This window comes from Chelmon rostratus, chromosome 1 (assembly GCF_017976325.1).
Source record: "Chelmon rostratus isolate fCheRos1 chromosome 1, fCheRos1.pri, whole genome shotgun sequence".
Classification (NCBI taxonomy): domain Eukaryota; kingdom Metazoa; phylum Chordata; class Actinopteri; order Chaetodontiformes; family Chaetodontidae; genus Chelmon; species Chelmon rostratus.
The window spans coordinates 16,928,881-16,952,664 of record NC_055658.1 but is presented as its reverse complement, the minus strand read 5'-3'; the positions used below and the strand labels follow the sequence as shown (position 1 = coordinate 16,952,664).

The following is a 23,784-nucleotide window of genomic DNA, read 5'->3' as shown; positions in this document are numbered from 1 at the left end:
TTTATGTCAATATAGACACAATGCATGTGCTCGACAAGCAAGCAAACACACACACACATAATATATCATGGCCCTGTTTTTTTTTTTCTTGGTTGTGTAGTGGTGTGTTAACTCAGTTATATCACTTAATTAAGTCACATTTAGTCAAGTCAAGGTTATTTATATTGCACATTTCTTATGATAGGCGTAAGACTAAATGTGCTTCAAAAGAAAAAGAAAAAAGGCAAAGTCATACATGACAAAAACAAGCAAAGACATGTAGTATAAGATTAGAAGATATTACATTACTATTCCAGTGAATAACTTCCAGTGAGAAACATGTTGTCTTCACTCAGAGGAGCACAGAGGACTGACAGAGAGCTTCATCACTTGGTGCAACAACAATCACCTGAAGCTCAATATCAGCAGAACCAGTGAGCCTGTGGTGAACTACAATGCTTCAGATATGGATGTGGATGTTTCACACACATCTTCAACCCGGCAGCACGAAAGATCTATAAAATCAACACAGTTTCAAGGTGGACACACAAGATTAGTGTCACCAATTCAGTATCTGACCAAATGTGAAATGTGTTCACAATATGCCTTCTGTTCCTGAGTGATGACGTTGAATAACAGTCAGAAAGGTGTTTTTGTGGAACATTGTGATGTTAGAGTGAAGATGATCTTTGACCTTTTGGACATAAAATGTCTTCACTTTGTCATTTTATCCTATGAGACGTTTTGTGAGATTTTGTCATAATTATTGTATGAACTCTAAAGTTATGGTCAATGGAAGGGGAGGTAATGGAAGAAAAGGCCAGACTACAACATGGTGTTTCAGACAGTTCAGGAGCAGTTTTTTGTGGGAGAGAATAGCTCTGTTTGGCATTGACTTTGTGCTTTGTCACTTTGCAGATGTTTTACATGCACCAAAAAGCTGTATAACACACTCAAGGAAAGAGAAAAACCCAAACACATAATATCACCTTTTTAACCAGGGATGTTCACGATTAGTTGACTAGTCGATTTAAATGTTGCCACACTTGCTATTCTGCACCAAAAATACTAGTCAGTTAAACTTATTATTTTGTTAATGTACACATTCAAATTAAAGGATAATGTGAAATGTTCATAATGCACAGCAGGGTTTCCACTATCCGGTAATTGCCATTTTACCAGCAAAATCTGTTCATGTCCGCCATATGTAAATCTCTCCGGTCATATTTTCAGGTGAGAATAATTCCTGAGTTAGATGTGAAAATATTCTGGCTCTACTCGCTGTTTTGCCCTCTGCATCTCTGATGTCTCTCGCTCCTCTCCCAAGATTTTAACATCCAACTCTGGAAGGGTTTATTTCTACCAAACCAGAGTTGGAGGTGATTGTTAATAGAATGGAAAGACAAACCAAGAAAGTTTTGTTGAGTTTTTTATTGTTTCTGGCGAGTTTGAATGAAGTTTGTTGTACGATGATAAAATTACTGTTTCTGTTAATGGAGTCTGGCGGCTTTGGTGAGAACAATATATCAGCTGTTTCTGGTTAAACAAAAAGGATCTTACTCTTTAACAGAAGGTCTGTCTCTGTAGGGATCCTTTCTATAAAATTGACATTGAGAATAACAGTCTGAGCCTGTCAGTGGCAAAAACAAGCACTTTTAGTAGACGTACTGTGATTGTGCAAAGCGGCACATCAGGAGAAGATTTCAGTGTTTTAACACTGCACTGTGTGTTTTGTAGCAGGTTTACCCAGAGCACAGTGAGTTACAACAAACAAGGATTATGTAGCTGATATGCACCAATTAAAAGAAGTTCTTCATCAGTCCGTGCCCTGATTCCGTTTATCAGCTCAGGACATACATGTTGGTTGGGTCAAAAAACATTTTGAATGTCACTAGACTTTCTGTGACTACAGCACATCTTCTTGCATTAACATGGGAACAGCTATTTATGGGCTATTGACACATGTCGTTAAGTCAAGTTAAATATGTGCAAGAGTTTTAGAATTGTTCATGAAAGAAAGCTTGGTGGCATGATAAAGGTTTCTTTTTGTGTTTTTCTGTTTTTACACCGATAAGGATTCATGAGGACACTGACAAGAAAAATGTACTGTCTCAACATTAAGGGCTTGCATGTCGTTCTGTAACTTCTAATGATAAGTCATCATGTCAGCCACTTCTGTACTCATTGCTGAGGGTTAGAAAGTGACCTCATCGTCTCCTGAATTGTGAATACAAACTGGATACTTTCATCAGTGCAAAGCTTTATGCCTCAAATTGTTTACCACCCTTTCACGGTGCTGTTCCTGCCGAGTATGATGTCATTCCCCCTAACCAGCAGTTGACTCGACAGTATATTACTGCAGTGCTCAGCCCTCAGTTCTCAGCCCTCCTTTGATCCCTGGGGCATGTAGCTCACATCATGTTGCTTGGCACAACCTCAGCTTTGCCAAGACACCCATTCCCATAGTGTTCATGTTTACAATGCACTGTTTTCCTTTTGGCTTCTCCCCCAACCCCCCACCCTCTGGGGGTCATGTGGTAAACAGATATTTACAAAATAATCCCAGGTCTACTTCATTAGGAACCTCTCCCTTGTGGCGAGTTCTGCTCCCTGGGATCCACCCAGAGCTGAGGAGCCTGGCCAGTTAGATCCCAACACAACCTCCATGCCCCCAAACCCCCCGTTGTTGTGTGTTTTGTGGTTAGTCATAAGTGTGTGTATATGTGTGAATCCATACGGGCACAAGATTACTTTACCGATTTGTGAAGTATGAAAGTTAATAAGCTTCCTCTATTATTCCACTTGCATTGTGCAGCATGTCTCACAGGAAATTGAATTGGATGCAGACAGTATGAGCTAATGGGAATCCCCCTTATCACAAACAGCAAAGAGGAAGGAATTTCCTGCGTTCAGACGCATCTGAGGAATGTAATCAAAGCCAAACTTTTTCACCATTTAGCCTTCTGCATAATGAGGAACGACAGTAGATCAACAGTTAAATCAGTCCAGAACATCAGACTTATTTATGCTGTTGCACTTTTTTATACAATATTAAATTGGAGTCTTTGAACTCCTGCACAAACATTGATCATCAAAAAACTAAGACACCAAATGTTGTTCCATAATTCCAGTTATTGGAGTATATGAAATATTTTTTAAATACAACTTTACTCAAGAATTTGTGTGAGTTTTGCGAATAAATTAGCATTATAAAAGAAGGACAAAAATCTGTAAAAAGTATTGATGCATTTTTTTCTATGATTTCTTGGGCATAATTCCCAGTCATTCTTTGTCCTGTACACAGTGCTATGTTACCTGTATCTATTGAGTGAAGGTCAGAGGAATACCTGAGCAGGTCGCTAGTCTTTCACAAAGCTATCACAAAGAGAGACACATTATTATTAATTCACTTGACCTGTCTGTCCATGATGTGAAGCTAACCCATGCAAACACAGGGAGAAAAAAATGTTCCTATAGGGATTTATTGAATTACTTGATAATTTCTTATGTTTCTGTGATTAAAACAGTAAGAATCTCTGAGCTAGTCTGTAATATATAGTTTGATACACTGAAAGCATCATAGTTGTGATGAAGTTGTGGTAAACAGGGCAGTGCTTTTGGCACTCAGTCTGCAGCCTTTTCCCTCTGCTCGTGTGCATTTTGTAAACACTCTCAAGGAACAGCAGTGAAATCCCCCGACCACAAAGCTCCATGGTATCCAGCTTTACGGTACTCCTATACAGTCTCTAGTCTCTCGTCCCTCAGGCTCATCCCTCCTCCCTGTGATCACCTGGCTTTACGGCACTGTGGGGGGTAATGCCACTATTCCCTGTGCTCTCACTCTGGTCTCAGAGAGCAAAGGGTGGAGCGACAGGAGCCTTTGAGAGAGAAAATTGAAAAGAAGAAAAGAAGGAAAAAAAAGGAGGGCCAGAGGCAGGGCAAGGGAGATGCAGAGCATATATATAGGAAAAAGGAAGGTGGGTGGAAAGAATGCTGAGATTTAGATGGAAGTGGTGGGGTGGTGGTGGATGCAGAGCTCCATGATGGCTGTCCTGAGAGGACAAGCTGTCTGTACTCTCTGACACTGCTTTCACACAGGTGCTTTCATTAAACATAGCTGAAGTTAGGCATGAGTCAGTCTAAATGTCATTTTATTTCACTATTTGAGGTTATTTTAGTTATATTAGGTAATGTGCAAGGGCATTTAAATGGGGTTGTGTGTAAATGCGCTTACATGCTCATACATGCACATACACAGTTGGGGTCAACTTACCATTGTGTGCACTGGGTCTACCTACTCCATGCTTTTCAGCAACTCCCAAACTCTTACTGATTTTATACTCACACAACAGAAACATCAGTTAGGATTATAGACCACAGACACCATTTTAGTTACGTACAATTTTGTAAATGTCCTAATGGAGAATACAAGTGCTGAATGAGGCAATTTCTCAGGTTGTTTACAGAATCTGGCTTTTTTTTTTTCTTCACAAAAGGTTAATGTCACAGATGACATAATTAACTGACACACAATCACATTTCAAAACGGTTCTTAGAAAATGAAATACTGTACTCACAAGGTCCATCTAAAAGCTTTTGTCAGAACTGTCCACTGTGGCTTGCTTGCGTACCTTGGCACCAGCAGTCTTTTGCCAAAGCAGCCGCTGCCCTGGAAATGAGCTCGAGAGTCAGGCTGTGGTGAAGCAAATGCTTCACTGAGCTGTGAGAATATTCCTGGTGAGACAGGCGGTCCTGTTGTGCAGTTGGCTGTAATAGTTTTTATTGTGTGTGTATGTTTACAGGTCACGCTCAGTAGGGGGTCTTGGCAGGATTTGGGCTAATAGTTGCTCCCAGAATCGTCTCCAGGAGCCGCGTGGACGTCACAGACTGTCCACCGTCATCCAACCACTGCGTCAGAATGCTGGTGAGGTGGTGGACCTTACTGTCGATGAAGATGGTAAGACATATTGAAAAGTTTATGATCTTGTTTTAAGGGTATTTCTTTCCTTGCCCTCCTCAAATTCACAAAAGCATTTTTGCACTCATTTGAGGAGGTTTTTGGGAGAGTTAATGGGCTGAATTGGAGATGGAAACACCTTAAATGAATAAGGTCTAATGTAGCAAATACTTAACTATTAAAAGAGGAACAACAAACTATGTAAAGAAGAAGTGTCCGCAGATTGCGTCTCCACGTTGCTCCACACAGTTCTGATGTAACCTTCATCACATTAACTCATAAAACAAACAGAAATATCATATTTCCATCATGTTTTCCACATTTTCTTTTCACCCTTTAGGTCTGACTGGCGCTCTTTTCATAATGTCATCGTGTCGTGCCCTTTTCTCCTGCAATGGTTTAATGGTTTTTCAGCTGGAGATTTAAGCCACCTACTGCTTACGTCAATGCACCAACTCTTAATAATCACATAATGGTAGTCAAGGGAAGCAAGCATTCATTTGCATTTCCCTTTGCCGATTTTCTCAAAATTCTTAAAATCTGTGACACGATTAGATTGAAACAAGGGGACAGCTTCTTACACACACACACACACACACACACACACACACACACGCAATCTTCAGATGAAATGCCCTCATTTCAATAGTTGTAAAGGGAAACTTAATCTCATCCTAAAATATCTTGCTCAGTCTTCTGCTGCATATCTGACTCAATCATCCATATTTTAAGAAGTTGCAGAGCTTCAAGTGAAGCCACACGCCAAATCTAATTTTTTTCTTAAGTCAGACTTGAAACACAAGCTTTATGGAGGACACAAGGAGGAAAGAGCCTTCATTAAAAATGATCCTAACCTCAACTGTTATTACTGTTATTAATAATGAATTGTATTCAGTTACTAAACATTTGCCAGAGACTAAACGATCATAGAATATGACTTTACAGATGTGTTAATGATAGCTGTCAGCAAAAAATAATATTTCCTAGCAAGTGCCAAGTAGTTTAAATCAACTAATTAAATGAAAATGGCTTGTTACCATGCTTTAAATAGCAGCCCTAATATGCATCAATTAACCAATCAGTGACAAGAATGAAGTAATGTATTTATTTGCATTTCTTTTCACAGCACACCAGTACTTTATTTTTCGTAACGGGGGGCTGCTTTGTAACCTCAGGGCTTTTTGTGACTTGAGTCCAATGCCAGCCTCTTTATCAGCCCACACCCATGACAGATAGCAAAATGGCAGAGGACTGAGTATTAGAGTGTTTGCATTTCTTAGGAGAAAGAAGGGAAATTAATTTGTGAATATGAAAAGCAGACGGGGTGCATACACCGGAATGCTAATAAGGTCTGCTCATCTCCTCGGCTGCTTAGCCTCTGCAGACGAGTACACACATGCTTCAGTCCAGGCTAGGACGCTTTTTTTTCTTGAAAAAGTGTCCTGTTGGATAATGAGTGGTCACATGAATTGTGAAAATCATGCCTTTTCAAACAGAAAGGCCGACATCTACAGATTGTCATTATCAAATTCACAAGGCTTTATTAGTCATTATTATTATTATAAACTAATGTAGCATAAATAGAATTTCATTAATATTATGATGATTTGGGAAACAACACACAGTCAGACCTCATCTGCAGACCCCTCTCCTATGAAATATTTACACTTTACAGTTGTCATTACCCCAGCCCACCCACCCTCTTTTCTAAATCTTAACCTGACTGTTTTTTTCTTCACCAGATCTCTCAGTTGTGCCAACAACCTCTGGCAGCATTCACCCTCAAACAGTCAGGTCGTCCTCATCGTCATCTTCCCATCATGCCTCTACCTCAGAGCTCAATGACGCCCCAGGCCCTTCCACTAGCTGCCCAGGCTCAATACCTGAAAGTATGCACACACAGAGGCCAAGTGGCTCGACTCGCACGGCCACAGAGGGTAAGACAAGACAAGACACGGCAAGGCAGCTGCTGTAGTCCCATTTCATTTCTCTTGCTCCGAGGCAGCTTCTGTACAAGATTGCTTCCTTTCGGCCGCTGATATGAATTAAAATGGTCTCTATTGTGTAGTCACATGATGCCATAGGTCACCTTTATTATTATTATTTTTTTAATTTTGCCATTTAAAATGCTATGCTTTTCCTAATCATGTATCTCACTCTCATCAGATGACAGCAGACCCGCTTTATCAGGTACAGCAGGAGAAAACGCCGGCACGGCCATGCCCAGACTCCCATCCTGCTGTCAGCAGCACTCCCCCTGTGGAGGGCCCTCCCCTGGTCACCTGTCCCTGAGCCACTCCCATTCAAGCTGCCTGCAGGCGTCGTCCTCTCAGCAGAGCGGCGGCTCTCAGCATGGCCACGGCCACGGCCACAACCACAGCAACGCTCACCACTTCATCCACCACGTCCATCACCCAGCACCGCAGCCCCCGGGCACCCTGCCCTTTCAAGAGCCGAGCTGCCCCGTGGAGCGACCCAGCGCTCTGCCCGCACCCTGCGCTGGAGTCAGCGGCAACAGCAACAACAGTGGTAGCAGCAACACGGGCCACTACCATGACCAGGTATGACCGTGCTGCATTCAGTGTGACAAAATTGTCACCCAGAAGTAGTTAAGGCATGGAAAGGAGAGCACAAAATCTTTTTGAAAATTCTCAATCTGTAATGAGTAGTAGATGAAGAGATAACTGCAGCTGTCTCACCTCAGTTATGAATACTGTACGAACGAGGTGAGAAGATCAAGTATTAAAGTGCTTTAAATGGTCTCACCATGATTTCATACTAAGCTACTTTCTAAGCTTCACTATGCATCGTCCTACCATCCTCCCCCTCAGTTAGTGAAGGTCATGGTCCAACACTTGTCGCTACTCAAGACCAGCTCTCTATCTTTAAACAACATGTAGCTAGAGACTGAGGGAAGGAAATACTGAAAGGTTTATCCTATATATTTTTTCACATTTAGAAAGAAAAATTCTACAGTGAAAAGATGTCATCGGACATGGTATGTGACTCGAATTGTGCATGACTTGTGTGTGACTGTATTTTAACCCCGGGATAGTGATCTCAAAGGAAGACGTTTAGTATTCCACAGGAGAAGTTTGTCCCCCTTCTTTCTCTGTCACATCTCCGCCTTCCTTCCATAGCAGACTCTGCCAGTGGACCTGAGCAACAGCGGTGTTCGGAGCGGTGGAAACAGCGGGGCTAGTTTCCATGGCAGCACGTCGGCTTTTGACCCGTGCTGTCCTGGCTCCACCTCACGGCCTCCTGCTTACGTTTCCCAGGCTACCCCTGGGCCCAGCCAGCCAGCTGTGGTGGACTCGTTCAGCTCCTCCATGGTGGCTCAGCCCCAGCCACAAACACAACCCCAGCCCTGCAGACATTACATGCACCCCTCCTGTGAGTACAACGCCTTCATGCAGTACAGGAAACCAGACATTCACTGCTGGTTCCGGAGTGTTTCAAATCACGTTTAGTCATCCCTTTTTGTAGTCAAAAATAATGTCAGTGTGTTTTTTAAACGGATTGTTAGTTTTTGTGTGCAGTTTTTGACCACCAGTGACACCATGGAGCAAAGTTTTATGTGTGGGTCCCTTTTTTGTTTCTTCTCGTGCGTGCCCATTGGGACGCATGTGCGTGCACCAAGTCATGCATGCTTTCAAGTGGCAGTAATGGCAGAGAGGAAGAAGGTTACGAGCTAGTTAACATCAAACATCAACATCAAAATCAGCTCTGCAAATGTTGTATAAGGAAGAAAATAGATTCTGTTTGTTACAACTCAAGGATACACAAAATGTGTTTTTGTGAGAAACACTGAATGTAAACTTGTAAAAAAAATGTTTTGCTTACAAGAAAACTCCACAGGGCACATTTAAAAGGAAGAAACAGAGAGAGGTATTATCAGAAATGCTGCTGTTTGTCTCAGCTGACTGGAGGGTTATGTTGGTGTTTGATTGACAGCAGCTTGCAGGCTGTCAGAATGCAGTGTTGCAGTGTAGGGAACAAGAGACAAAATAAACAAACTGGCACTGTAGCATACATATTTTGAGCAGATAGTGTGTTGTTGGTGGTATTGAAGAGTAAGGACCACACCAGCATCTAACCGTGCTGAAGTGACATTTGTAGGTGCGTTTTCATGCTGTTTACTGTGCTGCAGCCGAGCAGCTACCTGTTTGTCTACCCTGCAAGCTGACATTAGTTGTACGCTTTACTTTGGTTAATGCTTGGTTAAAGTTACGGTGCAGGAGAGGACCTGTGTTCATGTTTGTAAGTTGGGTAAGACAGACTTTTGCAGGAAAGCTAATGTGGTTGTTGTTCAGAGTCTTGTGTAGCAGGCTGCTGTCTGGCTCAGTTTGACCATCTGACAGAACGCTGATGCTTGTAGTTTATGCAAGATTTGATTGGGTGTATCAAAGTGAGGTATCTACGCAGATGATATCAGGACAGTCTCCCTTTGAATTAATGCAAAGGTGACCTCATGAAACCAAAAATATAAATTTCTCCCTTTTGGTGTCTGATTCTGAAGTCAGGACAAGATACTTAGAGAGCTTGCTGTATTCGATAAAACAAAATGTAATAGAATTTCAGTTAGACTTCAGGTGTCTGCTGCTGCATTTGGAAAATTCTCCCATTAGCAGTGCCATAATACTTCCAAAAATTGGCAGACAGCTGCACACACAACCTAATGCTAATAGTAATTAAACAGAGCCTGATGGTTAATGTGCCAAGTGCTGTGGGAACTGTACCAGGCAGAAGTAGTTAATTGCTCATTTTCTTCAGAATAGCTCTGTGTGGAGAGTGAAGCGGTGTCACACGGCTCCCCTGGTGGGGATGTAGTAGGAGAGTTAGTTGCTGCTGGTTCCTCCACTCACCTCCCTTTCCTGCCGCTCCTCCTCACTTTACTGCAGCTCAGATAAGTAGCAAGGAAGTCTGCACCAAGAAGAACAAAACCTGAAAAATGTATGAATATTTATTAAATGGATGACTCACGATACTGAACTCAGATCATTTTGTCTCTGCCGGGAAACCTGTCACATTAATAAGCCAAGGTTTGTGTCAACAACAACAAAAATGCTACAGAGGCATCATCTGTTACATGACAAGCCAAGATGTTTGTCTGCTGGCACAAAGTACAAACGTAGAACCCTTTCGCCCACATTCTGACTGATGCTGAGGTGAAAAATAACTATGTTTTTGTCACTTCCTTAAAGAATAAGTCGAGTGCCATTCTATTTTTATATTACCAAATCCCACAAAATTACCAGCATTAAATACAAATTGATCCTATTAGCAAGTGTTACCTGTTTAGCCAAAGCCTGATATAGCGTAATCCTCTGCAGCAGAGCACCATAGTTGTCCAAAAACTATTGTAGGAGGAAAAAAAGACAAAAAGATGAAGCACTGGGATCCAAAAGTTATAAAATACACTGAGCCACATTGTTGTACTGGATTGCTGAGCTGAGCACCACAGAGAGGCTGGAAAATCGAAAAATATTGATGGACAGACTCACACATTGTTGGATTTGGTCTTTGCATGGGATCTGTTAACAATAACAGAACTATGGAGTATCTGCAGTATTAGCCTCGGGTGTTTGAAGATGTTTTACGCATTTTTTTCCCTTTCTCTTCCCTCAAACTCAGATGGCCCTCTAGCGCGCTCGCTGCATCATCAGCCCTCCTCCGCCTGTCCTCATTCCCATGGGAACCCCCAACTTACTCCTCAACCCCCTCCACAAGGCGATTATGTTATTCCCCACACCGTCACGTTTCATCCGCCACTGCCATCCCACCCTTCAGGCCACGCCGTGCCCCCTGCCCCTCCTCCTCCTCTGTCTACCCACCACCTCTCTAGTTCAAGTGCCCCACTGGCCCAGCACTTGCCTACGGACCACCAGACGCTGCCACACCATATACCGGCACTTGGGGCCTCGGTTCAGAGGCTCCATCAACACGAGATGCTGCAGAGGATGGAGGTCCAGAGGCGCAGGATGATGCAGCACCCCACGTGAGTACCGCCATCACCCAGCTACTTTTGCCCTCGTTCTGAGCATTCATGTCAGTGTAAAAGATAAAACTCCAGATGTGAACCTGCATTTTCCGTTTCTCTGCAGACGAGCACATGAGCGTCCACCTCCACACCCCCACAGAATGCACCCTAACTACGGCCATGGACACCACATCCACGTGCCACAAACTATGTCTTCCCACCCTCGCCAGCCCGAGCAGAGAACCGCATGGTCAGTAACAGAGGCAGTGAGGCTGCTTTTTGTCCTAATTTAACACAAGTCAGCTGATCACGCAGCAGTTCTTTGGTTTTATGTTCAGCTCAACTAGAGATCGTTTTGATGTGAAGTTGACTGACCGCTTGTTATGTTCTCGTCAACAGGGAGCTTGGCATCGAGGCTGGAGTGACTATGGCACCATACCCTTCAGGGCACCTGCACTCCCACCTGCCCCACTACCACCCTCCCCCCAGACTGCACCACTTCCCCATCCCCTTCATGGTGAGAGAAACCCTCAGCACACATGCATACATTAGCATAAATGAAAAAGAATCACTTTTATACCAAGTCTGGCTTAGATTAATGGTGTTGGCCCCTTATTTAGAACATCAGTTATTTCAAGGATGGTTTGGTGAAGCACATGAATAATGCATTAGCAATTAATAGTAGCTCATCAGGCATTTCAAGTGCACACTCAACGAATTCACAAGCCTTGAGAAAGATCCTGAGCAAATATAGTCGACAGTTTCTGGATGTTATTGCTTTTTCCTTGGTCACCCTCAAACATCCAAACATTAGTTGCCTTCTACAGTCAGTTCTCCTCTGCAGCGTTGATGCAAGTGCGCAGAAAGTCGGGTTGTTGTTTTCCAAATGTGTGGAACACGCCACGTCCACAGTTCATCACAGCACGCCCGCTCAGAGTTCGAGGGTAGAGAAGTAGAACCAAATGATATGCAATTGAATTTTGATGAACAGTCAGCAGAGTTCATTAGATTTAATTTGTATCCAAGTATGACCTTCATCACTACATATTTGCCATGTGAACAAATTCAGAGGCCCCTCGAATTTGTTTATGAAATAAATTGTCTTTGTGAAACAGGGTGCTACTCAAGTTAACTTTTGATTTTAGAATCAGCAGTTACAGCTCACACAAAAAATATTAAGAGTCAGAATTTGACAAAATGGCAGTTACGCTGGGTAAAGTTAAAACAAAGTGATAATGTGAAAGAGGTTATTTGTAAGGATGATTTTGCAGAGAATTATCTGCTGAATCTGCAGGAGCCCTTCGATCCAGAAAGTATGAAGTGCATTTATGAGAGGATTATTCTCAGGAAATGTGTGTTTCTTCATCCCTCACAGCACACTGGCATATCTGAAGTGACCTACCCACACATTCGGTACATCTCATCTAGAATGCCTGGCTTTGGAAGAACCTATGAGGTGAGGACCATTGTTTTGTTTTTTTTTACTGTGTGTTATTACCATGTATTCATCACTGCCATCATCAATATTAACTTTGTAACTACATGACTCCTTGCCACATGACTGATCACTGTTTTCATACTGTTACATCAAGTTTTTTTTGTATTGAAAATACATGATACACACAGCTGTCACAGGGAGATAAGGAGAAAGCAGGATATAATGCTATAGTAGAAGTGCATACAAACAAAAAGGTTGTCTTGACCTAAGGTTATTGGCTTTTTCCAGTGCCTTCAGCAGCATCTCTCGATCTTTCTCGGTGTTTGGAGTTTGCCAATTTTACCGTCTGTTAAAATCCAGATCGCCATAACTCGGTTGGCAGAGCAGATCAGCCATTAATCATAATGTTGGTGGGTGTGATCCCCGAGCTCTGGGGAGCATTGGCTTCTTCAAAAACAAGTAGAACTCACCAGGTCACAGGCTTCGACCACTAAATTGGTGAGGATTTATGAATGAAAAGCCAAGCTTTAGTCGGTTAGAAAGACAGAAACCGTCCATCCAGGTGGGCTGTCAGCGCCAAAACGTACATCTGTCTGTCGTTCGCTTAGTGGTTTGTTTCTACTTTTCATTCAGGACCTGCTGCATTTAGAGGAAAGATTGGGAACTGTGAACCGAGGAGCCTCTCAGGGAACCATAGAGAGGTGCACTTACCCACACAAGTACAAAAAGGTGAGGTTTTGTGAGAGTGTTTGCGTGTATCCATGTATATATTGTTAATTGGATTGTGTAGACACTGTATATAGTTGTGCATGTCTGTTACAGTTTATTCTGGGACAGAGTGCGCAGTGGTCTTTTGTGCTCATTTCAAACGTCTGATGTTTTGCCAACATTTAGCGGTTTAACTGTAGTGTGTGAGATTGCAGCTGTGAAGACATTGTTGGGGAAAAGTTTCCTTAGAGGTTTCCAAATGTATCTAAATAAGCAATCTAACACCCTGCCACCCAATACAGAAGGTGTTGGAGAGAGACATTGACCAACAGTTAACCCCTGAAGCTTGGGCATCTATTGGGAAAAATATGCACGCAACCCCAGAATCGGTGAGAAATAATGAACAAATCAATTTGGAAACATGTCTCTGCTCACATGTACAGTAGATGTTAGTATTAGTCTTGGGGGCCAGGGAATTCGGCTCTAGAATAACTTTGATTTGGATAACTGTGATTTGTTTAGCATAGAGACAAGTGATAGAAAGTTTTTTTTTTCTGTTTTCATGACAAAATGACCATTCTCTCTGTCCCCAAAAGAGTTTAATGTTTTCTGTTCAAGTGTTTGTTCTACACATAGTTACCTCTTTATTGGCAGTATTACATTTTTATACACAAGTAGTATTTGTAAAGTTACCACAGTGTTTTAGCTGAGCAGTTAAATGTGTTCAACAGGCAGCGGATTACTAGGATTGTGAACCATATGTAATGAGCCTGCTGAGGCAGCTTCACTGGCGACGCTGCACATCAAAAGTCATGTTTCTGAATGTTTCCCACAAACAGAGAAAGCTGCATGGTAAGCAAGACGAAGACGAGGGGGCAGATGAAGACACAGAAGAAAAATGCACCATCTGTCTGTCAATACTGGAGGAGGGGGAGGACGTCAGGTAAATGGCTCCCCTCCTGGGTGTTTGCTGCTCACTGTTTTGAGTGTGTTCAATTATGCTTTCGGGGGTGTGTCTGTGAGTGTGTCAACACAGACATGTGGGGTGGCAGGTGCGCCGGTTTCATTTTGCCACCGCCTCTTGAGATTTGTTTTTCTTATTATTTATTTATTTTAAACCCAGAGGTATAGTAATCAACAGAAAACCCCAGAGTGCCTTAAAATTACCGGCCTCATGGAGCTGCTTTTTGGCACCCGCTCAGGTTTGTTGACAAGGATTTTCTGCCCTCTGTTGGTATAAAAGGAAGTGGTGAGTGTCAGCTTTGATTTTTTTCAATGTCTTTTCTTTTTTTTAGTTTGTTTTTAAGTTGGAAAAGAGTAGATTTTTGATGAGTTATGTACAGCGTTCACCTATAAACATGTCATTTCCAAACTATAACACATCATATGACTTGTCCCTGAATGAATGAACGTTACCTTCAATGAACTTTCTGGTGACACACAGATGCAAATTTGCTTGTAAATTTTGCTTTTTCGCTAAATCCTTCATCATTCCTTCATTCTAAACTGTCAACTGATTATTCCACACATTTGTGATCGTAGGTGTTTTTTGAGGTATTGAACGTTTTCATAATCGTTAAACTTTGCTAGCTTGAAAGTGAGGTGGTATCACCTCACTCGTGTTGTTATTTTTAATGATTAAAAGTGCAAAGAGTAGCTTTGCCAGCGCTGAGTAAAGCTCAGAGGGCTCTCTGGACATTTTAAAAAGATGAAGTTGGCGATATTCTATATTTTATTGACCACAAATCCCATGAAAAGCCTGTGGGTTAGACTCGCTCTCATGAGTTTCAGTTTACCCTCACTTGTCTGTGGCCCATTTGTTTTTACACTGCAGTTGGTAACAAATGTTGCTAAAAAAAATGAGCAAATAGTGTATTTGAAGGAGACTGTGGATTTGGTGCACTGGTGAGTATTTACAGCAGCAGAACAGTATATGTGTGATTTATTAAAATAAACCACACTGTCCATCTTTATGATAATGAAGGAGCATGTCAGCCAGTGTAATGACAGAGCTCACAGATGTGTTTCTAATAATGCCGATCTATGACACAGAGAAATAAGACATACCAGGCTATTCCAACACAGACAATATATGTTAGTAGGATCAACTTATTGCTGATTTTAGTGTGTTCATGGCTTTTGTTTAGACAGTCAGGGATAATCAGGCAGCACATCTTCATGCCAGATACAACAAAAAGAGAGCAGCAAGTAGAGCAGAAGAGCTGGACCACACTACTGATCTGATTTCTGTAGGCCAATAAAAACAAGTTAATGTGACTTAAAGGCTCTCCTCTGCCTCTGTGTTTCCCCACCAGACGCCTGCCATGTATGCACCTCTTCCATCAGCTGTGTGTGGATCAGTGGCTCCTCACCAATAAGAAGTGCCCCATCTGCAGAGTGGACATTGAGGCGCAGCTGTCTGCTGAGAGTTGATGCTGTTTTTCTAACACCCCCTTTTGTTGAAAGTTTATTTTGAGATCATGTTAATTTTCTCTTCAGTACTGCAGTCAACCAAAGATGGCATGAATTACCTGCGCAGCTCTACCACGAGAAAATAAACATCTGACAAAAAAGCATTGAGCCTAGAGTGCCAGCTATCACATATTAGTACAACAGCTAGAATTCTCCATTAAGGGTTTAAGATTTTATTGTATTTATAAAGCTTTTATGTAGCTTTTGATTGTTTCCTCAATTGTCTCTTTTTTTTTTGTTTCTCTGCATGTTTCCTTGCAATGCATTTCTTTGCACATTTAACGTGGGCTTAACACGGCCTAACAAGTTGCAGGTGAGGATAGCTGCTCTAGTAAAGATGCATTTCTGTAAACATAATGCCTTGCTTTACTAGAATAGAATGTCAGCCTCCAGTTAAAAAAAAAAAACATTGCAGGATTCATTTTACCAATCATTGTATTGATTAGTTTATGTTTAGAAGATGTGGATTGTTAGTGAAAGATGTTTTTTAAGTAAATCAAGACATTCCTAATCTAGGGAAGTATGTTAACAGATCAGCTGCTGTATTAGTGCACACCCAGTATTTCTAGAGTGGAAATAAACTCTGATGTTCACCTCACTCCCAGAATATGCACATGCTTTGCTACGATTTCCACCTCCCTCCTGCACCTTCATTTGACTAAAACACCGTTATCACCATCATCTGATGTATCTTAGAGAACCAGAAGAAGAATGTCACGTCCCTCTCTTGACTGTTCTTTCTAACCTGAGCGACTGCTGGGATCTGCTCCCTGCAGACGGGCCTTCAGTGGTTAATAAGGTCTCTGTGAGATGATCTCAGGTCTGCGTGTGTGTCGGAATTTCACACGAGCCTGCGACCTGGGATCATTTTGTCAATTTGATACTGGCAGTGGCGTTGACTTTAATTTCCTGTGTGTGTGCGTGCGTGCGTGCGTTCAGAGGGGAATAAACAGCTCAATTTGGGATAAATATTTACTGTTTGTTCTCACACTTGGAACCATTTTATCCACCCTCCCTTTTGTCTCTCTGTAGATGAGCAGCAGCGTCCATTTTGGCTGCTGCAGAAAGAAAAACACTAATACTGTTGACTAACTCACTCGCATAGACTTGCACAAGAGAGAAAAAGGTAGGAGAGTAGTAGTGAATATGACAGTGCACTGAGGCCATGTATTTCCACTCTGATGTATATTTAAAAAAAAGGAAGAAAAAAAACATATTTTGAATGGAGTGTTGAAATGCAGTACTTAAAGCAGGTATCCATGCATTCATTGACTTAAAGGCACCAGGATCATATTCTGTGGGATTTATATTAGTTTTAAAAAATAATATTAATAAACTTGGATAACTCTTGATCGAGTCGTTTCCTTTGCGTCCTCTTTTAAAAATGCCGTGTTGGAGTGAATCTTGATCAAACGCTCGTGTTGTTTTGTGAAATGTTACCAAGAACACTGTTCGCTGGAGGAGACGATGAATCTGAATCAGCTGAAGATTGAAACGATGTGAGTCTCATCTTTAAAACACGATGAGCTTCAGATCAGTAGTGGACGCGGTCCAATCAAATGCTGCTCCTATTAAATGCAATAAGGGATGTAAGGGTTACTCTGGTTGAAGAACAATTCATTATTTTGTAGGATATATTCTCTCTAGCAATACTGCATATTGTTATATGTATAATTTAAATATTGTTTTTATTTTAGTCAAAGGAAATTTGGCAGCAAGATTTGATATATAAATGCAGTTGGCACAAAAGCAATAAATATATACAGCAAGTTTTTATCACCATGGCCTTTTTATGAAGTCGCTACTAAGTATTTAGGTTGTAATATGTATTTTACGGCACTCTGAAAATGATATTGTCTTCAGCATCCGCGCCTTAGAACAGTGGTGTCCACCTTCTCTGGTTTGTGACCACTTAAAAGGACACCATTGCAGTCATGGGTTGCCTGCGTCTGCCAGCTGTGACCACCTCAACCAAAGAACACTTTATTTCAATCATTTGAGTCTTTGCAGAAGTGAAATTATTCACCATTTTACCAGAAAAAAAGCAAATATTAGAGGAAAAGCTGGACTACTGTAACATAAATGTGTTTTCCTCTGATATCCTGACTGAACCCAGCATTCGTTCCAAAATTAAAATCTTTTTTTCTGTAATCAGTCAAAATGTCAACCAAATCAGCAAAATACAGCTGTTGTTTTTTATGACTGAATGTAATGTCAGTTTCTCCCTCTAGTCAATAAATGAAACACCCAGTCAGTAGCAGATTTATGTATGAAGAAAGTCTGGATCATGAATCAGATATAGGAATGCTTATGTTTATTAATAAATCAACTTAATCCTTCATTTTCAAGGAATAACAAGAACATGTATCACAAGCATTTAATTTAGGACAGACCGTCTCTCCTGCAGCAGATGCGCTGGGAGAATCATTGGACAGAGGAGAAGCGACAGAGTGTCACCTCCTGTTCTTAATGAAACACAATATGTAGCTACAACAAAGCTGAGTGATTGCCTAAAATACAGTTCTGCTATAAGTAAACTATTAAAATCTCTCATTTAATCTGTGACGATTCTAGTCACTGGACCCTGGAGGCTCATGGATAGAAGGACTTTATCAGAGTTGGGCCAGATGAGACATCCGTTTTCTGGTGTTTAATAAAGGTTGTGGCTCCACAGTCCAGGCTGATGCTCGAATAGGAGCCCAAATGAAACTTCCAGTTTAATACACAAGATCAAGTGCAGTAGGCCGACCTACTGCAGCAACGAGGTGGAAATAAACACTGAGGATTTATCAGTGGAGCACAGAGGAGCAGAGAGACAAGAGCTGCATGCATCAAGTCATGTGACAATAAAGGGAAAAGTCTGAGCTCATGACCTCCATGATACAAACTGCCCATGATGTGCTGCCATCAGTCTCACAAGCATATTGTGTTCTTTATGTTTTATTCTAAACCAAATGTAAAGTTTCTTCCAGCAGCAACTGATACGAAACAAGCAGCAATAATTCAATGGTGTTCAGGAGGCAGACACTCATGTACCGAGTGAAATGGAATCAAAAATCTTCTGTATGTTCAGTTGAAAGCTTGAAAGACTTCAGGTCTGGCTAGAGGGGACTGCTGAAGAACTGTAGGTCTGCGTTTTTTAATCAGTTTAGAGACAAGGTGCACAGCCTCAGATCTGACTTATGCTCTTGTGGTTCACTACACAGCCGCAGGATTCACACACGCCACAGATAATGCACCAGTGGAGGCCGTGCACTGCAGCAGGTGAACCATCAGAGCCAATGAACACTCTGTGCTGATGCTTCTGTATGACGTCAGCTCAGCCGGGGAATCATGTAGCGCTTTTCAAGGCACTTCTTTAAGAATGTGGGAAAGGGAGGAAGGAAACTCGTGCAGGTTTCTCTACAGGTACTCACCCAAGATTAATAATCCAAAGCACTGTCGCTTAGAATAGACCTCTTTAAGAGCACAGTTCTCACTTGTCATGCTAGGAAGAGGGTGTTACTAATAACATTAATGATGGATTTTCAAGCCTTCATTCAATTATTCACACCTGTGCTTTTCCTACTGAGCTGACCATGAGAAAGGTCTATTGTGTTCATTGGAAATAAACAAAGCTGTGACTACTGAACACTCTGACGTCTCCTTCTACGTATCATTTCTCACAGTTTGAGAATTTAGTGACCTGAAATGCAGTTTAAATTACACAATTTCAATTTCCACATCTTTTTAGATAAATATTGACCTTTTCAGCCCCAACTGATGAAGACATGCATAAATCATAAAAATCCCATTCAACACTGTCAGTGATCTCCAGGTTTGTTCCCGACAGCGAAGAGAAAGCCCTTAGAAAAAGGTTTATAGACGAATCGTGTAGGGAAACTGTCTGGCGCTGCTTCGAAATAAACAATTACATTCACCAGAAATGATATATTTGAACAGTTCAATGGAATAATTAAATGTGGAAAAAATAATCACCTTAAATAACTATTTATTCAATATCTTAGCAAAAAATAACCGGCTGTTTAGTGGGGTTTGGTCAAAATGCATCTGTTGGCGTAGCTTCTGACTGTAACATCCTGTAGTCCTGATGTGAATGTGGTAACAAACATAAACATCAGATTGATCATTGTTTGTTTAATGGGTTCTCTGCTAATAAAACAAAACAAAGCAGTTAAATATACAATATGACATGCTTTATTAAAATCTGCTGTTTTGTATTGCACAAGGATAGTGTCAACCATCCCAGATCAAACAATATTTGATGATGTAGAAGATCTATGACAGAAATCCCGCAGTTTTCACTGACTAGAGCATAATGTGGTTATTTGATTTTAAAAAAAAAGGAAATGAAAACAGATTAGGATTAGGAATGTGTAAGTAATGCAACAGCAGCAGTGCAAAAGATGTGCAGAGACAGTCGAGCAGAAGCAAAAGGAATTCTCTGCAGCGACACGGAAAAACGTCGACACATTTCTTTCACCTAAAACAACTTTTGCACTTGGCGAGACAAAAATCCATTCACCCGAGTCCGTGAGAAGCGTCTTTATCTATCTGTGGCTGAGGTGGAAATGAAGCCGCCCTTTGAGAGAAGCAGAAAGAATTACAGAATCCTTCCGAGAAAATGCAAAACAATTAATTTAAATCTCCAACAACAGGCGTACTCCTAAATATGAACACATATACAGAATCAGATCTAAAATGCCTGTTTTATCATTTCATGTAAACAAATCATTCTCCTCAGTAATTCGGCTTATTGCTATCTTGGCAACCTGTCCTTCATAGACTTACTGGCTGTGGCATGAACGAGTGATGATGTCTGTGTCCAAGGTAGTACCTGTACCAATAAAGTGCTAATACACCACAGACAGCATGCTCAGGTTACAGTATACGTGACCTCTGTGTGGAAAATATTCTGGTGTGATAGAAAAACAAAAAAAACAACAACAACAAAATAAGGGTGACGGTGGTTTTCCAGGTGATTCACCACTTGACCGAGTGCTTTCTGCATGTGTGGAGTGGACCTATCAAAATCGACGTTGCTTTGGTATTTTAAAATCATTAAAAATCACAGTGTGATGATTTACTGAAACTCCGTTCCCTGGAAGTAGCTGCAGTTTTTGCACCAAAATAAATATTTCTGGTAAAGCAGCAGTCGCTTCAGTTGTGGCGCTGAGATGACCGCCTCTGATTCAGCAATCAAACCTTCATCTAAAAAAACGACGTGTTGAGAATAAAAATCACAGCCTGGTCCCACAGATTAAGCATACTTCATTCCAACGCTTCAAATTGTTTGAGCTCAAATCCTCAGCAAGATGTAAATGACAGTGAGGAGAACACAGAAAGCTATAAATACAATAAATAATTTTGTTCAGTACTCAAAGGGACTGGAGGAAAACAGCCCCCGGGGTCAAACAGTCTTCTCGTCTTTAAAGCAGAGCCTCATTTCAAGCCTGATGGTCTTTTAGTCTGGTAGTGTAACCGAGAGTTACATTCATTTACTGCAAAGGCAGCAGCAGAGGACGTGTGAGCTTCTCTCCTCGAAGGATCTCTCAGCGTTTCTCTCTCTTGACTGTGAGCTCCATCCCGTTCTCTGAGAGGGTCCGCGGGGACGCAGCAGGCTCTCCTCCTCGCGCTGGAAACCGGCAGCTCCTAGATCTTGGTGACGTAGTTGTTGGGGAAAAGTCCCTGCTTTCCACGCAGTCGTCCCGTCCACCAGCCGGACGCATCTAAACGACAGACATGAACAGATTAGCTTTTCAAGCTGACATCTGACTGAGATCTTAGGATAAAATCCAGCCACCTAAACGCCGCTTACCCTCTTTGATGATGTCAATGACGTCGTCAGCGTTGAAGCTGAGCTCGTCCGTGTCCTGTGCGTCGTAGGCGTACAGCGCTTTGCACTGGGGCACCTGGGGTTTGGGTTTGGGTGCAGGTTTGGGTCGTCCGCCACCCGGCGGAGGCCTGCTGGCTGATGGTCTGTGGGCTCTGAAACATCACGAGAAAAGAAGAGGGAAACCACACAGCTGTCAGCATCTGCAGGACCAAAGATTCAGTTCACTGTGCTGCAGTGGCTGTGAAGTTAAATCAGACAAAGGTGAGGCTTTAATCTCATATTACACTTTAACAAAGTACATCTCAGAATTACGTGTGCATGCAAAATCACCATCTTGTTTTGACTCCAGTTTGACGATTCAGATTTATGCACAGCTGTCACAAAAACACATTCTGATCAAAGTAAAAGCAAGGTGTGCTTTTTTTTATTTCATCTGACAGCAAGTGCAAATCGTCCTGGAAACACACGCGTCAGATTATGGGAGCAGAATGAAATATTTGTGCAGCGTGGATAAAGCTGCCTGCATCTGAACAGAACGAAGTTGTTCCCCAAACAGCCACAAGATGGTGATTGAGTCCACACTTTAACTTTCAAGTTTTATGAAGCTTTTCAGAGCAGAGAGTGTTGATCCAGAGTCAGTTCATTATTCTGTGTACTGTATTAGTTTACTTATCCACTGTATGTGTACTGTACATACAGCGTATTATCTTTTCAAATTGTATTTGAACACAATGGCAAATGTAATACTGAAGACTGAGAGAGAACAACTGAACTGCTCAACTAACTGAGGATCAAATAACTCAGAAGTGGCATCACCGCAGCAAGATGACCACGGAAAGGTTTACACATATGCAATATGTGCTTTTACTGAGTAAAAATAATGATGCCTTCCAGCGAGGTACATGAAAGCAACTTTCATCCTCAATGTTCATCTCTTTAATAAAACAGATCCCTGATTGAAATGAGCCATCAGAAGAGGAGCACAGTAGCGATACTTTCACTACAAACGCCCTTCAAGGATCTTTCATTCCAGAAATGAAAGATCTGTTGCATTAAGATGAACCGTAAAACAATTCCCATTTTAACACCAAAAAAACTGAGCAGCGGCAGAAGATCAAGTATTAGTTGCAGTCGGGCTCCTTCAGAGAGCTTGAACTTTTGCCGACTTTGCAGTTAAAACCCATAAATGTGCAAGAGAAGAAGCATCAACAGCTTTTCTAGTCCTGAACCACCACCCAAAACACTGCAAACACCCCAACTCACATTCCTCCATTTGAAGTTGGTCGTCTGTCTCCATGACTACAAAAGAATAAATCATCCAAATTATGCCAAATTACAGAAACACGAGTGTGTGTATATTAGTGTGCGTCTGTAAAGGTGTAAATGTGCATACATGCGACGTGAGACACTGCACTGTTCTGCCCTGAAATCCTATCACATTCAGCAATTATGCTGCAACTATATTGTTAAATTGTATAAAAAGTAAAATAAAAATATGTCAAATACAAATGCTCTTATGTGTGTTAATACATTTTTTTTATACAGAGTAGACACAACAGTGTACGTACCAAATACCAGCCTGAGCTGAGTCGGGTTGAATGATAATGAACAACATACGTCAGCTATTAAAGTGTTCATGTGAGTCACAGGCGTCACCGTGATGGAAATAGAAAAGCTTGTCTGGTCTTTTAGGAAAATGACAATCAACACTTTTCAGGCCAGACCCGACAAACTCAGTCCTGGAGCTGAAAAACGTGCTCATCACTGCACACGTTTTGTTTTCTTTGTGACACTCAGATTTTCATTTCTCTGCAGTGACGTTTCAACAAAAACACTGACATGTGAGATGTGAAACTTGACAGCTGAGGCGTCAAAGGTGCAGAAGATCTCAAAAACTGCCCAAATCACCTGCAGAATATTAGAGAACTGCAAAAATGTCGAAGGCTAAAGTCTCCAAAATCTTTACACCAGTCTGCAGGAAGCACGGCCAAATGCTGATACTGTGTTCAGTTTAATATGATTCATGTTTGTACGGGAGCAGTAACGTCCTTTGTCCTCACGTTACCTGCAGGTGTGTGTGGGATTCTGTCTGCTCTACATACTGTGCGGTACTGTGTTTGTGTCAGTTTCTCACCCCGCGGCTCCTTGATCGGGGACTTTCAGACAGTCCAGGTTGGGCTGCGGCCGGCTGCCGCCTCGCTCCTTCAGCTGGTTGATGTTGCTGGGTAGGAAGGGCCGCGTTGCGTTGCCGGGTGAGGGATGCCTCTGGTTGTGGTGCTGCGAGTTCCTCTGATTGGCTACGTGGTTGGTGTTCTTCAGGCCACCATTCTGGTGAGCAACTGCAAAAAAAAAAAAGAGAAAAGGTAAAGACGGGTCTCGCTGTGTTTCTGACAGTCCACGTGGATGTAAGAAGG

At 41.8% G+C, this 23,784-nt stretch overlaps 2 protein-coding genes across 7 annotated transcripts in view; one reads left to right on the top strand and one right to left on the bottom strand.

Moving 5' to 3' along the window:
* The window catches only part of rnf111 (ring finger protein 111), a 28,964-nt gene extending 12,969 nt beyond the window's left edge, over window positions 1–15,995 (top strand). Inside the window, exons 5-16 of one of the 5 annotated variants that reach the window (XM_041937268.1) lie at window positions 4,782–4,936; window positions 6,679–6,873; window positions 7,103–7,497; window positions 8,080–8,329; window positions 10,571–10,934; window positions 11,041–11,166; window positions 11,316–11,433; window positions 12,292–12,372; window positions 12,988–13,083; window positions 13,365–13,451; window positions 13,902–14,005; window positions 15,378–15,995. In XM_041937268.1, the coding sequence (XP_041793202.1) occupies window positions 4,782–4,936; window positions 6,679–6,873; window positions 7,103–7,497; window positions 8,080–8,329; window positions 10,571–10,934; window positions 11,041–11,166; window positions 11,316–11,433; window positions 12,292–12,372; window positions 12,988–13,083; window positions 13,365–13,451; window positions 13,902–14,005; window positions 15,378–15,495 (2,089 nt within the window). In that variant the 3' untranslated portion in view covers window positions 15,496–15,995. Of the gene's footprint in view, window positions 1–4,781; window positions 4,937–6,678; window positions 6,874–7,102; window positions 7,498–8,076; window positions 8,330–10,570; window positions 10,935–11,040; window positions 11,167–11,315; window positions 11,434–12,291; window positions 12,373–12,987; window positions 13,084–13,364; window positions 13,452–13,901; window positions 14,006–15,377 lie in introns of all 5 variants that reach the window. The other 4 variants (XM_041937276.1, XM_041937257.1, XM_041937295.1 and 1 more) reach the window with 4 other exon arrangements.
* Window positions 15,996–19,645: 3,650 nt separating this feature from the next.
* The window catches only part of myo1ea (myosin IEa), a 52,187-nt gene continuing 48,048 nt past the window's right edge, over window positions 19,646–23,784 (bottom strand). Inside the window, exons 26-29 of one of the 2 annotated variants that reach the window (XM_041965579.1) lie at window positions 23,505–23,709; window positions 22,634–22,669; window positions 21,353–21,522; window positions 19,649–21,263 (exon numbers count right to left, since the gene is read on the bottom strand). In XM_041965579.1, the coding sequence (XP_041821513.1) occupies window positions 21,187–21,263; window positions 21,353–21,522; window positions 22,634–22,669; window positions 23,505–23,709 (488 nt within the window). In that variant the 3' untranslated portion in view covers window positions 19,649–21,186. Of the gene's footprint in view, window positions 21,264–21,352; window positions 21,523–22,633; window positions 22,670–23,504; window positions 23,710–23,784 lie in introns of both variants that reach the window. The other variant, XM_041965660.1, reaches the window with a different exon arrangement.